The sequence below is a fragment of the Solanum stenotomum genome, chromosome 1 (assembly GCF_019186545.1).
Source record: "Solanum stenotomum isolate F172 chromosome 1, ASM1918654v1, whole genome shotgun sequence".
Lineage (NCBI taxonomy): Eukaryota > Viridiplantae > Streptophyta > Magnoliopsida > Solanales > Solanaceae > Solanum > Solanum stenotomum.
In genome coordinates, this window is record NC_064282.1 from 9,921,721 (window position 1) to 9,936,647 (window position 14,927).

Here is a 14,927-nt window from a genome sequence, read left to right on the forward strand (position 1 = left end):
AAAGAAGGGGGGTCCACTGCTACAACTACTTTGGGACCATTTTATGTTGAAAAAAATAATCAAGAATTAGGAAATTACTCTAGGGTTTCACACACTGAGCATGATATAAATGGGGTAGGTGAAGTTGAACAACCATTAGAGGAAGAAAATGGTGATTCTCTTGACTTTGATGAGGATGACTTAGATGATGTTCCAGATCAGGATTATAGTGTAGTTGATGAAGAACTGAGAGCTTTTAGAGAAAAACTTAGGGAAGACAAAAAAAATGAAGCTGCAAAGCAAAAAAAAAAAGAACTAAAAAACCCTCAAAGGATTAAGGTGTTGAGCTTGGAAAAGTTAGCATAGATAAGGGATTTGAGAATATCTTCACCAATAAGGCAGCCAAATATAATGGGAAATTGGGAGGTGATGAAGTGTTTATTGATTCATCAGATGAACCAAGTGAAGATAGTGATGAGGAGCTAGATATTTTAGCACAACCAGGTGTAGATTTACCTTCAAGAAGAAAAAGTAACAAACTGAGGTATGATTCTTCTTCTTCCATTTCTTTCTTTGAGTTGGGTATGATATTCGAGAGTGCAATTCAATTTAGAAAGATTATTGCTGATCATGTTGTTCAACATAAGATTCAATTAAGGCTTAAACTTAATGAACCTCATAGAATTAGGACAAAATATGAAGGAAAGTGTAAATGGGAAATCTTTGTAAGCTTGGATAAAGATTCTGGAAATTTTTATGTAAAGAAATACTATCCTGCTCATAAATGTATTTCAAAGAATAGAAATAGGTTGTGCACTGCCAAATATGTGGAAATAAAGATGAGGGATAGAATAATATCTCAGTCTGATATGAGAGTTCATAAGCTTCAAGAGACACTAAGAAAAGAATGGGGTTTAAAAGTGGGAAGACTAAATATGTTACCGGGCAAAAATGAATGTTATTGCCAAGTTCTTAGGTGATTGGAAGCTTGAGTTTTCAAGGTTGTTAGACTATGCTAATATGATTAAGAGTACAAATCCTAGAAGTTCTTGTTGGGTTAGAACTGATAATGAAACCGTCCCTGACTTACTCTTGTTCAAATATTTCTATGTTTGCTTTGCTGCATTGAAAAATGGATGGCTGAAAGGTTGTAGGAAGATTATAGGATTGGATGGATGCTTTCTAAAGGGTGCTTGTAGATGAGAATTATTAGTGGCTGTTGGGAAAAATGAAAACAATCAAATGTATCCAATAGCTTGGGTAGTGGTTGATCAAGAAACTAAACACTCTTGAAGTTGGTTCTTAAGCTATCTAATTGAAGACTTACAACTTGGTGATGGAAATGGCATAACAGTCATGTCTGACATGCAAAAGGTATTTATTCTACCTTTGTTTATTTATGTTAGTTACTGCCTTGTGTTACTGTCTTTTGGGTATTTACTGTTGTTGAAATTTGTGGATATTGTTAGTGTGTGAAGTAACAACAAGACCCTAAGAAATATTAAATCATTTATACTTGTGTTAAAGATTTCTTTGTTTATTTCTGTTAGTTACTGTCACTGCATGTTGTTAGTGTGTGAAGTAGCTGTCAAGTTTCATTTAGTGTGTGAAGTAATTGTCAAGTTTCATTTAGTGTGTGAAATAAGTGAAAGGTGCTAATAAATGCCTTAAAATTGTTTATTTTTGTTAGTTATTGCCACTGTTTGTGAATGTTGTTAGTGTGTGAAGTTAGTTACTGTATTTGTTTATTTCTCTTAAATACTGACAATGCCTATGGATGTTGTTAGTGTGTGAAGTAAGTGATGTTGTTAGTGTGTCTTAAAGTTATTGATTTAATATTTCTTAGGGTTTTGAGGTAGTAGTTGAAGTCTTAGAAAAAATAATGTGTGCAAGACATATTTGGGTAAACTGGCAAAAAAGATAGAGAGGTGAGGAAATGAGAAAAACATTTGGAGGTGTGCCAAAGCTAGTTTTGAGGTTAACTTGAGAGATGAATTTGAATATATGGGTAAATTAGGTGATAGAATATATGAGGCATTGCTTGGATATAACAAAGAATACTGGTGTAGAGCTTCATTTAGTGAAAGATCAAAGTGTGATATGGTGAAAAATAATATGTGTGAAACATTTAATTCATGGATTGTTGGTGCTAGACATAAATCTGTGATTAGTATGCTTGAAGATATTAGACATAAAATGATGGATAGGCATGGAGATATGATTAAGTTTGCAGATACTTGGATCAATGATATTTCACCTATGGCAAGACTGATTTTAGAATAAAACAAAGAGATTGGCAGGACACTAAGGGTGAATTGGAATCATAACATTGGATTTGAAATCCAAGAAGGAGAGTATAGACACATAATTGATAGGACTAAAAAGACATGTAGCTGTAGGTTATGGCAGTTGAGGAGCAACCTTGCCAACATGTAGTTTGTGCCTTATATCACATTGGGCAAGAAACAGAAGATGTGGAACATTGGTACATAAAAGATACATTCTTAAGTGCTTATAAGTACTTTTTACAACCCATTTCCAATATGATAATGTGGCATGACACCAATAACCCACCAGTTGAACCTCCTGAAGTGAAGCCTATGCCCAGAAAACCAGGTAAATGTAGAAGAAAAGATAAAGATGAACCAAGAAAAAAGAAGTGGGGGAAAGCATCAAAGAATAGAGTGAAGATGTCATGTTCCAAATGCCATCAAGTTGGGCATAACAAAAGAACTTGTAAATCAGTGGTAAGCATTTTTATTTTTCTTTTAAGTTTTACTCAATTTTATACTTCTAATTTTGTGTCTTTACATCCCTCTCAACAGCCCACACAACAGTCTACAAGGCCCTTTCAACAACCACCAGTAAGGCAACCTTCACAACTATCAGTGAGGCAACCTAGCACTGAAAATGCCTCTTCTTTACGTGCAGATACTTCAAAGGTTAAAGGAAGGAAAAAAAGCAGCCAACTACAAGGGCAACATCTTCTTCAACTACATGTACATCTTTTTTTCTAGTTGGAATGCCACCAACTTCTTCAGTTAGAATAAAAAAAACAAGAGATGCGGGATTTAGTGTTTACACATATATACAAACTGGAAGACAAGTGATTAACGTATGTATATTGCCTTCTTTAATTGATTTTCTTACATTTTTATTTAGGTATACTAAATAATGCCCTATGGATTATGCGGCCAGGAAGATCAAGTGAAAGGGTTATCTCAAGTGGGTCTGGGGTAGCATTTAAAGATACATCACAAACAAATGTTGATCTTGGATTCAAGCCACCTGGTTTGAAATGGAAAGGAAAAGATGCAATGACTGAAAATCAACTTCAACAATTGTCAAAGAAAAAGGTGCAAAGCAAATCCAAGGGCAAGTGGGTTTCATAAGAGTTTAAATTGTTAGTGATGTGGATAAATGTTGATCTAGGAGGTCTTTGTTTTTGTTTATTTTGATAACTATTTGCAAAGGCATACTTTAATTACTGATAATTTTGATGTATTTTGGGTTATTTTGATGTATGTTGCATAGACAAATCTTTGGAGGTTATTTAATTGTCCTAGTTTAATGGATGTTAAGTTATGTTTTGTGAAGTCTTTTGGTGTTTGTTATGATTGATGTTAGGCAGCCTTGATGTTAGGTGTTTACTATGTATGAAAGTGTGTGAATCATGCTAGTATATTGAAGTAATGTCTTCGTAAGTTGTAAAAGTGATGAATATTGAGGCCAATGTTGAGAGACAAACTGTTGCCAACTCTAAAATAGTGCATTTCAATCTATTACTTTGATTGCTTAAATAGATATTGGCAGCCACTAACCCATAAATAAAACTATATTACGAACAAAATGATTCTGGCAAAACTTTTTCAACTAATCTACATAACGTTTACTACATAAAGAACTCTCTATAAATTCAAGATAGTATCACAATGATCAGCAAAACTCGATATTTCCTCCTAATCTTTTTCTTTTCTCCAGCATATTTTTTTATCCTCTTTTGTAATCCTGAAATAGCAATTCTAGCGTGTTCAGTATAATCAAGTTCACACCACCTAAAAAACTTGCATCCAACCTGTTTAAGAAGAACAAATTCACTATTAAAATTGAATCTTGAGAACTAAAATTTAAACAAAAAAGGATGTTTTAAATGGAACCATACCCGACCATCTTCACATCCAAGAAACCAACGACCTGGATTGTTTGCAGACCAAGAAATCTTCATTATAACTCTTTTTCCACAACGACAAAAAAAAATTAGAAGCCATTTGCACTAATATATGAGCACAAAGCTTTTTAAAGAGAGGAAAAAATCTTGGTTTGAAAGAGAAGGAAAGAGAAATGAAATTTTGATTTGGAACTATAAAAATATATATAAAAGGGATTCATTAAGGGTAGAATTGTCATTTCAGCATTTTTTTTACCATTGTGGGACTCGAAAATTACTCTTAACTCGTGCAAAATACGTGCACATCACGCGTTTTGCCAGGTAGGACTTGCGTTTTTATTTATTAAAAGGTTGGATAGTTAAATTGTCTGTTTGTGCACTATGAAAGTTGGAGGTCAAAGTTAAAATTTGAAGCCAAGTTTAGGGTCCAATATATGTATTATGCCAAAAATAATTTATGCATAACTAATGCAAACATTATTAATGCAACTATTACTAATACACTCTATTGAACATTATTTATATGCACTCTACCAAACAACTCCTTAAAGGCTTACTAATAATGGATAGATGAATTCCTCTAGTACTCGAAGTTTCTAAATAAAGTATTTTAAAATTAGTCTCTCCGTTCACTTTTAATTGTTATAATTTTCTTTTTTAGAATCAAACTATAAGAACTTTGACTATAATTTATGATGAATTTTTTCAACATATCGATATGCAAAAAATTGCAATTTATAGTACTTTTCATATAACTTTTGAATATAATTTTTTTTGTTTAAAATATCGATATAATTTAATCTAATTTAACTTTCAAAACTAGTCAAATTGACTTTTGAAAAACACAACATGACAATTAAAAATGGACGGAGAGAGTATATATCAACCTTTTCAAATATGACAAGTCTTTCTATAGATAGTAGATTTCACTAGTTTTAAATGTATCCCACCTTTTATATAAGATGAATCACGTACGCACTTCTTTGTAGATTGACTTAAAAGTTGGTCAGACCTATTTTTAAATTATTTTTAACTTTTGAAAGTGTTTGACAAGGTTAAAAATATGTATAATACATCAACTTAACTTGACTTCAGTGGACAACTATGCCCTCTAACTTTGAGTGTGCACAAGTAGACACTTAAACTTGTATAACATTGAACAAGTAGACATACATGTTCTACATGACATATTATATGTAGGATGCCATGTAGGACACAAAATTGTCATGTAGGACGAATGTGTTCATTTGTTCAATTTTATACAAGTTTAAGTGTCTACTTGTGCACACCCAAAGTTAAAGATCATAGTTGCCAGCTGATGTCAAGTAAAGGGTCATGTTTATATATTATGCCTTAAAAATAACTTAAAATGACTTTAAAAAAAATTAAAAACTAAAAGTAGGTCTCCCCCTACTTTTTATTTTTGAAGTAAAAGTTATTTAAGTTTTTTTTTAACTTAAAAATTTTTTTTTTTTAAGTCATTCCAAACGGACTCTAATAAATTTGTCCCTTTCTAAAGCACATTTACCTCATTTTCATAAAACACTCTCAAAGTCCTTGTATTGAATTATATTTATTTTAGCAAGAATTATAGAAATCTCACATTTTAGTTTACTTATTACCATTATCCCTTATAAGTTTTACAAATTTCCAAAATCCCTCATTTTCGCGCATCAGATTAATGTATCTTGCGCATCAGATTAATGTATTAGCGCTTATATTATTGTATCTCGCGCATCAGATTAGTGTATCATGTATAAAATGTACATCAGATTAGTGTATCATGCAGAAAATGTAATGTATCTTACTTAACATGTATCTCGCGCATCAAATTAATGTATCAACGCTTATATTATTGTATCCGTTTGAGGGATTTCTGTAATTATAAACTTTTAAGGAATATATTGTAATTTTACCTTAAAAGTATGTGATTTCTGTAATTTGTCATTTATTTTATGTTAATAATAATAATAAAAGATCAGGTAAATCCACATATGAATACTACATATACTGTTAATTGAGCCCAGCCCACATAATCTCGAATAGCCCAAAAGATGGGCCTACTCAATGCAGCCCAAACTCTATTTCTTTCAACAGCCCAAGCCTTATGTCCCTTTCCCTTTTTTTTCTTCTACTTAAAACCACTATAAACCTCTTATAAACCCTAACCCTAGTCGTGTTCTCTTCCGCTACACTTGAGCAAACATCGGGAGAGATTGAGAAGTGAAATTCCATGGCACTGTATCTATTGTATGAGTCGGCGTCTGGGTACGGTTTGTTTTTGGCTCACGGGATTGATGAGATAGGGCAGAACACGGAGGCGGTTCGGAACTCAATCACTGACCTTAATCGCTTTGGGAAAGTCGTAAAGCTTGAAGCTTTTAACCCTTTTGAGTCTGCCCTTGATGCCCTAAATCAATGCAATGCTGTTTCTGAAGGTCAGCTAGTGTAAATTTTGCTGATGGAATTTGTTTACTTTATTCTTTTTTGGTGTGTATAAGTTATTATGGATATGAGGTCTGCATGTACGGTTTTAGCGATTTTATTTTAATGGACTTTCAGTTTGTTATAGTTTTGGCTGAGTTGCAGCAATGATCTGTCAGGGCGAGCTATTTTTCATTTTTTGTGTTGTTTTAGTTTATTGTTCTGAATGGATTTTTGGAATTGGGGTTACAGGTCAAATGACTGAGGAGCTACAGAACTTCTTGGAGCGTAGTCTCCCAAAAGTCAAGGAGGGTAAGAAAGCTAAGTTCAGCTTAGGATTGGCAGAGCCTAAGCTTGGGTCACATATCCATGAAGTAACTAAGATTCCTTGCCAAAGTAACGAGTTTGTTCTTGAGATTTTGCGTGGAGTACGATTGCATTTTGAGAAGTTCATTGAAAACCTAAAGGTTTGTTCCTTCATTCACTTACCAAACAGTTTATCTTTGCGATATTCCACATTTTGATTTTTATTTCATATGTTTGCGTCTGTGGGCCCTTCAATCCATGTTGGCATTTGTTTGGGATAAATGAAGGAACAACTTTTTGCTTTTCACTGATCAACTGCATAAAATGTAAAGACAGGGAATGCACTTCAGCCTGATAAAATTTGGGAATCAGTTACTATTCTTTGTTGCATGATTATTTTACATCTGGCAGTCAGATTTATGTATCTGAAAAGTTTGAAAACATCTTCAGATAGTTGAATTTTTCCTCGATTCTTTTGAACTTCTTGTAGCATGGTGATTTGGAGAAAGCCCAACTTGGTCTGAGTCATAGTTACAGCAGAGCAAAGGTCAAGTTCAATGTCAATCGTGTTGACAATATGGTTACTCAGGCAATTGTCCTACTTGATACTCTTGATAAAGATATAAATACCTTTGCCATGAGAGTCAGGTATGTTTACTCTTTGCCTTATCTAGATCCATGTGTTGTTAGTTTTAACATGACACAGTCATAGTGCCATACCATAATCAGTTTGGTATTATATGAAGTTACATTTTTGATGCTTGGATTGTAGTTTTCAAGTCCCATGAATATATGTTTATTCACCTTAGAAGAGAATATGACACATGCTTGTAATTGCATGGACAGTCTGATGCATGATTCTAACGTCCTGGCCATTTCTATATCAGCTCAATTTATATCTGTAACTGATATAGTCATGCATCCGATCCAATGTCCTTACATCTGGATGTCTTTCTGCAATATAGATGAAGTATATGTTTGTTTTGAATGCTGCCCTGCATTTCAGTCCATTTGATTCCTGTATTGAATGCTTATTGATGCAGAGAGTGGTACTCTTGGCATTTCCCAGAGTTGGTCAAGATTGTCAATGACAATTATCTATATGCCAAGGTTGCAAAATTCGTTGATGACAAATCCCAATTGTCTGAAGACAAAATTTCAGCATTAACTGAAATAGTTGGAGATGAAGATAAAGCAAAAGAAATCGTAGAAGCTGCAAAAGCTTCCATGGGTATGATATTATCCTTTCTCAAGTCATTGAAAGGGTGCTCATTCCTTTTGCTAACGTTTTTGGTTCTAATTCCCAGGCCAGGATTTGTCACCAGTTGACTTGATTAATGTCAAGCTATTTGCACAGAGGGTAATGGACCTTGTTGAATACAGGAAGAATCTTTATGATTATCTTGTCGCCAAAATGCACGACATAGCACCAAATTTGGCTGCTCTGATTGGTGAAGTCGTGGGTGCTCGTTTAATTTCTCATGCTGGTAGTCTCACAAATTTGGCGAAGTGCCCTTCTTCTACCCTTCAGATCCTGGGTGCTGAGAAGGCACTCTTCAGGTGATCTGCACTTACTTAATTTAGTTTGCACTTGCTCTCATTGTCTCATGTTACGTTTTTCTTGTATATAGATTATTTCATTCAGCTAATGATCCCAGCATTTTGTCTGATCACATTTTGAGTGTCACTTTCTATAATTTTGTTTCAGGGCCTTGAAAACCAAAGGAAATACACCAAAATATGGACTCATATTCCATTCTTCTTTCATTGGCCGTGCCTCTGCTCGTAATAAAGGTCGAATGGCTCGTTATCTTGCAAACAAGTGTTCTATTGCTTCTCGTCTCGACTGTTTCTTAGGTTAGTCTCTGCAAGACTGGAGGCAAACATTTAATCATTTCATTACCCAGTGGTTTTGTGCAATATCTTATTTTTTCACTTCACTTCCCATATTTTATCCACAGATAAGAGTACTACTACTTTTGGAGAGAAACTCCGTGAACAAGTTGAGGAGCGTCTAGACTTCTATGACAAGGGGGTTGCACCACGAAAAAACCTAGATGTGATGAAAGCTGCTATTGAAACCGTCGAAGATAAAGGTGAGTTTTGGGATCATGAAGCTAGGTATCATATTGAGTTACAATCTTTAGGCTGAACAATCTAAACAAAACATAATGAAATGCTTATTTCGCAAAGTGTACTTGCATGGTGCACATTCTTGATAACTTGTTGCCAGTATGATAAATGTTTTGACTGTTGTGCCATGCTGCTGTTGTACTTGTTCAGTAAGTGCTATGAATGGCTGCAGATAGACTATAGGTGTGCTTACTGGCTGAACATAAATTGAAATTCATTCCTGACTTTTTTTTTGTTGGTTGTCCTTATTTTGGTTTCTGCATTGAGGATGTATTATTTGTGTGCACTGCAGACACAGAAATGGACGTAGATGAGCCTTCCACAAAGAAAAGCAAGAAAAAGAAATCCAAAGTTGATGTGGTGGAATATGCTCAACCCATGATCGAGGATAAACTACTTGAAACAAATGGTGATGCCTCTGAAGAACCCAAGTCTGAAAAGAAAAAGAAGAAGAAGGAGAAGCGGAAATCAGAACAGGAGGCAGAGCATGAAGAGGATCAGACTGTTGATAATGGTAATGGTGTGCATGAGGATGGAACAGCAAAGAAGAAGAAGAAAAAGAAGAACAAGGAGGACAATGGAGAGGAACTCCAAGCTGCTGTTGAAATTAAAAAGAAGAAAAAGAAGTCCAAAGTCCAAGATGATGAATAAATGTACAATTTTTTCTAATCTTGGTCTTGTTATTTTGACGGTTATTGGTCACCACCTCTTATAGTACCTGTATGCTGCTAGGGTAGATTTTTGGCTGTCTTTCAATTTTGCGTGTACCAAACACTCATCTTATTTATTATTATCAGGATGGTCTTATCATGATTCCCTTCCTTAGGTGTGCCTTTTTTTCACGTAGATTTTTTTAGTGTATGTCCTCTATGTATTCCTAAAGTGTTCAGCACCAGCAGAACTATACCAGTATCTTTTGTTATAGGGGAATCTGTTGAGATCATCTGGATATCTGATTTTAAAAAGGTTACTTTTATGCATTATAGTTGAATCTCCCTTACCTCGAAATCAACTTGGAGCTACCCATTCTAAAACCTAGCAGTTTCAATAGCAATGCAATATAAGTGTGAACTCTTTAAGTTCTCATTGTTTTGTGCTTTCCTTGCCACCATCTTCCATAGAGTGTCTTGTTTGTTGTAGTCATGTTTGCGGGTTTCTAAAAGATGGCTCGATTCTAAATCTGGGTTTTGGTAATACACATCATGTATAGAAGTCTCAAAAGTGTAGCTGTGGATTCGTGATGCGTCAATTACTTTTGAATTGGTTGTCTTTCTACATTTTGCTAAATTTACACAAATTGCTAGAAAGTCCAACTCAATACAAGTCTCCAAAGTTATCTGTGGAATCATCATGCCTTACATATAAACATAATTCTTATTTTGATATGCATTTTAGTGTGTATAATGAAAGGTAATTGCCGATTAGTAATAAATTTCTTAGTTATATTCTGACATATTTCTCTTAAGTGCCTTCTCCATAAATGGCTCATGAGCAGCACGTAAGGAACGATAAGTAGGAGGAAGACGGACAGAAAAAGTATCCTTTGAACTGGCATGTACCAAATTAACATCCCAAAATGGATTGACAATATCTCTCTCTGCACTTGCATCTTCACAGTCTGGTTTCCCTAGCACTTTTGTCTCTTCAACATGCACAATTTTGATCCCAAATTCCATAACTCTGATTCCATCCCCTGCGGTAACTGTGACCTCTATAACGTCATCACTGCTCAACTGATTCTCGAGTTTCCAATGGCTTAACCACATCATTCCTTCTCTCCCTCCCGGAACTCCATAGAACAAGGGCTGGTAAGACCATATCAGACTCTGAGTTGAGTTATTAACTGTGATGCATGGACAATCAAAAGTTGATTCATATGGTTTATTTTCCACTGGCCGGTAACGAAGTGGTCTTCCTTGGGCTTTGCGTATGGCAAGAGGAGAAATTCTTGGAGGTGGAGTTAGCAGTGGGGGACGGAGAATGCTCGGTGAGAGCCCAATCGTGGAACGCTTGTACACAATGCAAAAACTCAATCCTTCAATTCTGGAATTGCAAGTAGGTACTTTGAAGGATGCACTTGATTCTTTTGTGAACTTTGAGCTAAACCAAGAAGGAACTCTTTCACCTGTAAGAAAAGTGCTAAAGATGCCTGGTTGGTACAGTCCCTGCAGAAAAAGTAACTCATTATAACTTTTATATGCTCCTGTCTTCAATTCTATTGCAAGTAGATATTTGCAGGTATAGTTAGCAGGACATACCTGAAGAACAACTTTCTTTGTCTTCCTTGTTGGAGTCCACCCTTTACCGTGTATTCGGTAGTAGCTCAGTATATTAGATGTAAGATTGATCATGACATTGTTCATAGGGGCCAAGTTCCACAAGCCTAGCTTGGAAAGCATCTCTGCCTCAGTATTTCTCAAGGGCTCTAACTTGAAATTTCCATCTATTTCCACTAATTCAACACAATTTGAGACCAGCAAATTCTTCAGACTAGATGATTTAGATTGATATGATATTTTCTCTAACAAGCTGCAGTTAGTAACATTGAGATGTTCTATATTGGGAAGCCCTATGAGAGATTTGAGCTTTTCACAGCCTTCCACTTCTAGCTTCTGAAGTCTAGTAAGATAACTTATGCCCTTTGGTAGACTGCAAATTTTATTTTGGCTCAAATCTAAGTTTTGCAATAACGAGAGGCTATTGAAAGCAACTGGAAAAGTATCATCGGATAGATTACATTTAGCAAGACTCAAAGTAACCAAAGAATTGGGTAAACTAATGTGTGAAACTTTAGGACATATTGTCCCCTTGCACATCCAGGACCGCAGGAATCCATACCACGGTTGGACCTCTTCTGCAGTAGAAACCATTTGATGAACTGCAATTTCATCAGCATAGAGCTCTCTCAGTGAATCTACTTTATCTAGATCCATCGGTACATATTCAAGACTTGAGCAACCAGAGATATTTAGTGTGACCAGACATTTTAGCATGCAAATGCTATCTGGAAGTCTCTGCAGATTTTTGCAATTTTTGAGGTTCAACAGAACAAGTGATTCGAGACATCCAATGGTCTCATGAAGCTCAATTAAGCTTGTACAATATCGAAGGATCAATTTCTCAAGTTTGGGTAGTCCAGAGAAATCAGGTGTTCTTAGAAGCTCGTAGGAATGGCTGAGATCGAAAATCTTCAGATATTTAAGGAACTGAATGACAAAAGATAGAAATGAACACAAAGTTAGACAAAACTAAGTTTCTGCAACACCTTAAAGAATGAAACACATTATTAGCACACCTTGACTCCATGCCAAATTTTCCTCAATCTGCTACGTTGTAATTCAATCACTACAAGGCTCTCCAGAGGAAAATCAATTGGCATGCATTCTAGTTGCAGCTCTGCCCAGCGCAACCATCTTAATCTCTTAGGAAAAACATCAAAAGATCCTTGAAGCTCAACGTGATCGAACTGGAGCAGTCTTAACTTATGTATTTTTTCAAACACATCAGTTTCCAGAACCAGCTCATTTGTGACTTCTTTGGCATCTGACAAATGCCATTGACCTCTCTGAGGATTAGGATAGTTGAGAAAGTTCTTTGTTTTGTGTTTCTTGAAATCAATGGGAGAAAAGCTTGATCTAATTATGTCATTTTCCTTGAGCATATCCATGTCAAGGATAATGCCCTGAATTGTTTGAGTGGCCTGTTCAGATAGAAGACAGAAAATGATGAATAAAGGCAAAGGTACTCATCTTCAACCCATTTCATTAAACTTAATGAGAACTATGTTGACTACTGAAACAACATGAATAACTCTAATCTCAACAAAGGATAAGCTATCAGCCATATGAGACAGAATTCCTTACAAGGTTCTGGATTAAGACATTATAGGAATCCTTGGAGCGCCATAGTCTAGAGCGTTTCCCAGGCTCCATTGGTGATTCTTGGCGAACAATGTCTCTTCCCATATCTCGAATCATTTGATGCATAATCAACCTGTTAGACTCACTAATTTTTACAAAACTTCTGTCAACGAGATTCTCTATTCCAATTACAGTGTAAAAGTTGCACCTATTGAGAATAGCTATTACTAAATCTCTGTCCTTCCCAATGAAAAAGCAAGCTAGGTGGAGAAACAAATTTTTATCATGATCATCCTCCAGAGATTCATAACTTATTGCTAATTTCTTGAGAATTTGATGATTCGGAATTGTTTCTAATTTCTGTATTGTACTTCTCCAAATATCTGTGTTTCTTCCTGCCAAAGTAGCACCAAGAACTTCAAGTGCTAATGGAAGTCCTCCACAATGGATTGCTACTTGTTCTGAACACACTTCAAAACCTTTAATAGGACAATCTTGACCAAATGCATGCCAACTTAAGAGCTCAACTGATTCATCTCTATTCAAAGCTTCAAACTCGTAAAGCTTATGCACATCAAAAGGCCTAAGCAATCTCTTGTTCCTAGTTGTCACTATGACTTTACTTCCAGGGTATAACAAGTCCTTCATTTCCAGTAGAGCATCCAATTGGTCACGACTATCAACATCATCAAGAACAAGAAGGATTCTTTTACAACTTACAGCATCTCTCATCTCAGTCATTCCCTCGTCCACAGAAAACATTGGTTTCTTCTTTCTCTTGCAAATATCAGAAAGAAATTGCCTTTGAAGAGTAACTAAACCTTTATGGTGTGTTGAATTTTCTCTAATGTTGGACAAAAAGCTGCTACCATCAAACTTACTATAGTTCAAATTATACACATACTTTGCCATTGTTGTCTTGCCTATTCCACCAATGCCACAGATAACAAGAGTGTCAACATCAGTAGATCCATCCTCTAGCCATGAATTGATCTTTTCAACACGCCGTTCTATTCCAATCAGATGAGGGCAAATATACAGGACTGGCCTGCTCAGTTTATTCTCAACCACTTTAAGGATCTTCTGTATGAATTTTGACTCATGTCTGAAATGTTTTAACAAAATGGAAAAGTAACCAACACAAAGTTATTCTGTGAGTTCGTGGAATCGAGAACTAAATCATGCAACATGAATACTGGGAACACAGACTCCTAATAGAGTGTACAGAAATTGTTATCAGAAAGACTTGAGATAAAGACGTGTTAAGTTCATAAATGAAGGCAAATTATATTTAGCAATGTTAAGTTCCTCTCTCTTTCTAATAAAATACAATTTGCTCCAACTCTAACAAAGTAGATACTTTTGCTTAAAATAAACTCATAATGAAACATTTCTCAAAGTGTATTTAAAGTTAATGAACTCACCCATCAGCTAGTAAGACCATTCCTCCCAAATCTGCAACTTGTTTGAGTGCTTCCTTCCATTTTCTAACCTTAGCTTCTTCATGCCTATCAAATGCTTCTCCAATTCTCCCCTTTTGTTTCCTAACATCAGAAGGATCCACATGGTAAAATATTGGCAGAACTGATCTCCTTTTACTACAATTCAAGATCATTACCAACTCATCAAGACACAAACTTGAAGACACATAATCATTTGAAAAGATTATAATTGAAATCCCTGATTTTTCAACACCCTTTTGTAATTTCAATTTGATTTCTTCTCCTCCCTCGTTTCCATCGCCACCTCTTAATGTTACAAAACCTGCTCCAGCTAGAGCTTCATAGAGATGATCTGCGAAAGTATTGCCTTTGAAACTCAAGAACACTTGAGACTTGAATTCACTAGCCATAGAGCAAAGCTCAAGAAACTGGAATTGAGGATCTTATAGGCTAGCAAAATTCACAACCAGAGAGATACTACAAGTCAATGTTTTCAACCAAAGAAAAAAACAAGACTTGCAGAATTGCTTTGGAACTCCATTTGTTTAATAGTAGTACAATGATTGAACCTCATAGTCAAAGTAACATCGTAATTGAATTTCTTAACTTCCTATT

General features: G+C 35.3%; 3 protein-coding genes across 3 annotated transcripts; 1 reads left to right on the forward strand and 2 right to left on the reverse strand.

The window, feature by feature from the left end:
• The first annotated feature begins 6,300 nt into the window (after positions 1–6,300).
• Positions 6,301–9,823, forward strand: LOC125866888 (nucleolar protein 56-like). Its single transcript, XM_049547273.1, has 8 exons — positions 6,301–6,585; positions 6,824–7,038; positions 7,368–7,525; positions 7,921–8,108; positions 8,185–8,437; positions 8,586–8,734; positions 8,839–8,973; positions 9,303–9,823. The coding sequence occupies exons 1-8, from the start codon at positions 6,381–6,383 to the stop codon at positions 9,659–9,661; spliced, it is 1,662 nt and encodes a 553-aa protein (XP_049403230.1). The 5' UTR covers positions 6,301–6,380; the 3' UTR covers positions 9,662–9,823.
• A 547-nt stretch (positions 9,824–10,370) lies between these two features.
• Positions 10,371–13,806, reverse strand: LOC125846841 (disease resistance protein Roq1-like). Its single transcript, XM_049526518.1, has 4 exons — positions 12,874–13,806; positions 12,306–12,710; positions 11,269–12,216; positions 10,371–11,175 (listed from the first exon to the last, which is right to left on the reverse strand). The coding sequence occupies exons 1-4, from the start codon at positions 13,780–13,782 to the stop codon at positions 10,447–10,449; spliced, it is 2,991 nt and encodes a 996-aa protein (XP_049382475.1). The 5' UTR covers positions 13,783–13,806; the 3' UTR covers positions 10,371–10,446.
• A 484-nt stretch (positions 13,807–14,290) lies between these two features.
• LOC125853478 (disease resistance protein RPV1-like) lies at positions 14,291–14,722 on the reverse strand. Its single transcript, XM_049533202.1, has one exon. It carries the CDS (start codon positions 14,720–14,722, stop codon positions 14,291–14,293), a length of 432 nt encoding a protein of 143 aa, XP_049389159.1.
• Between the last annotated feature and the right edge of the window lie 205 nt (positions 14,723–14,927).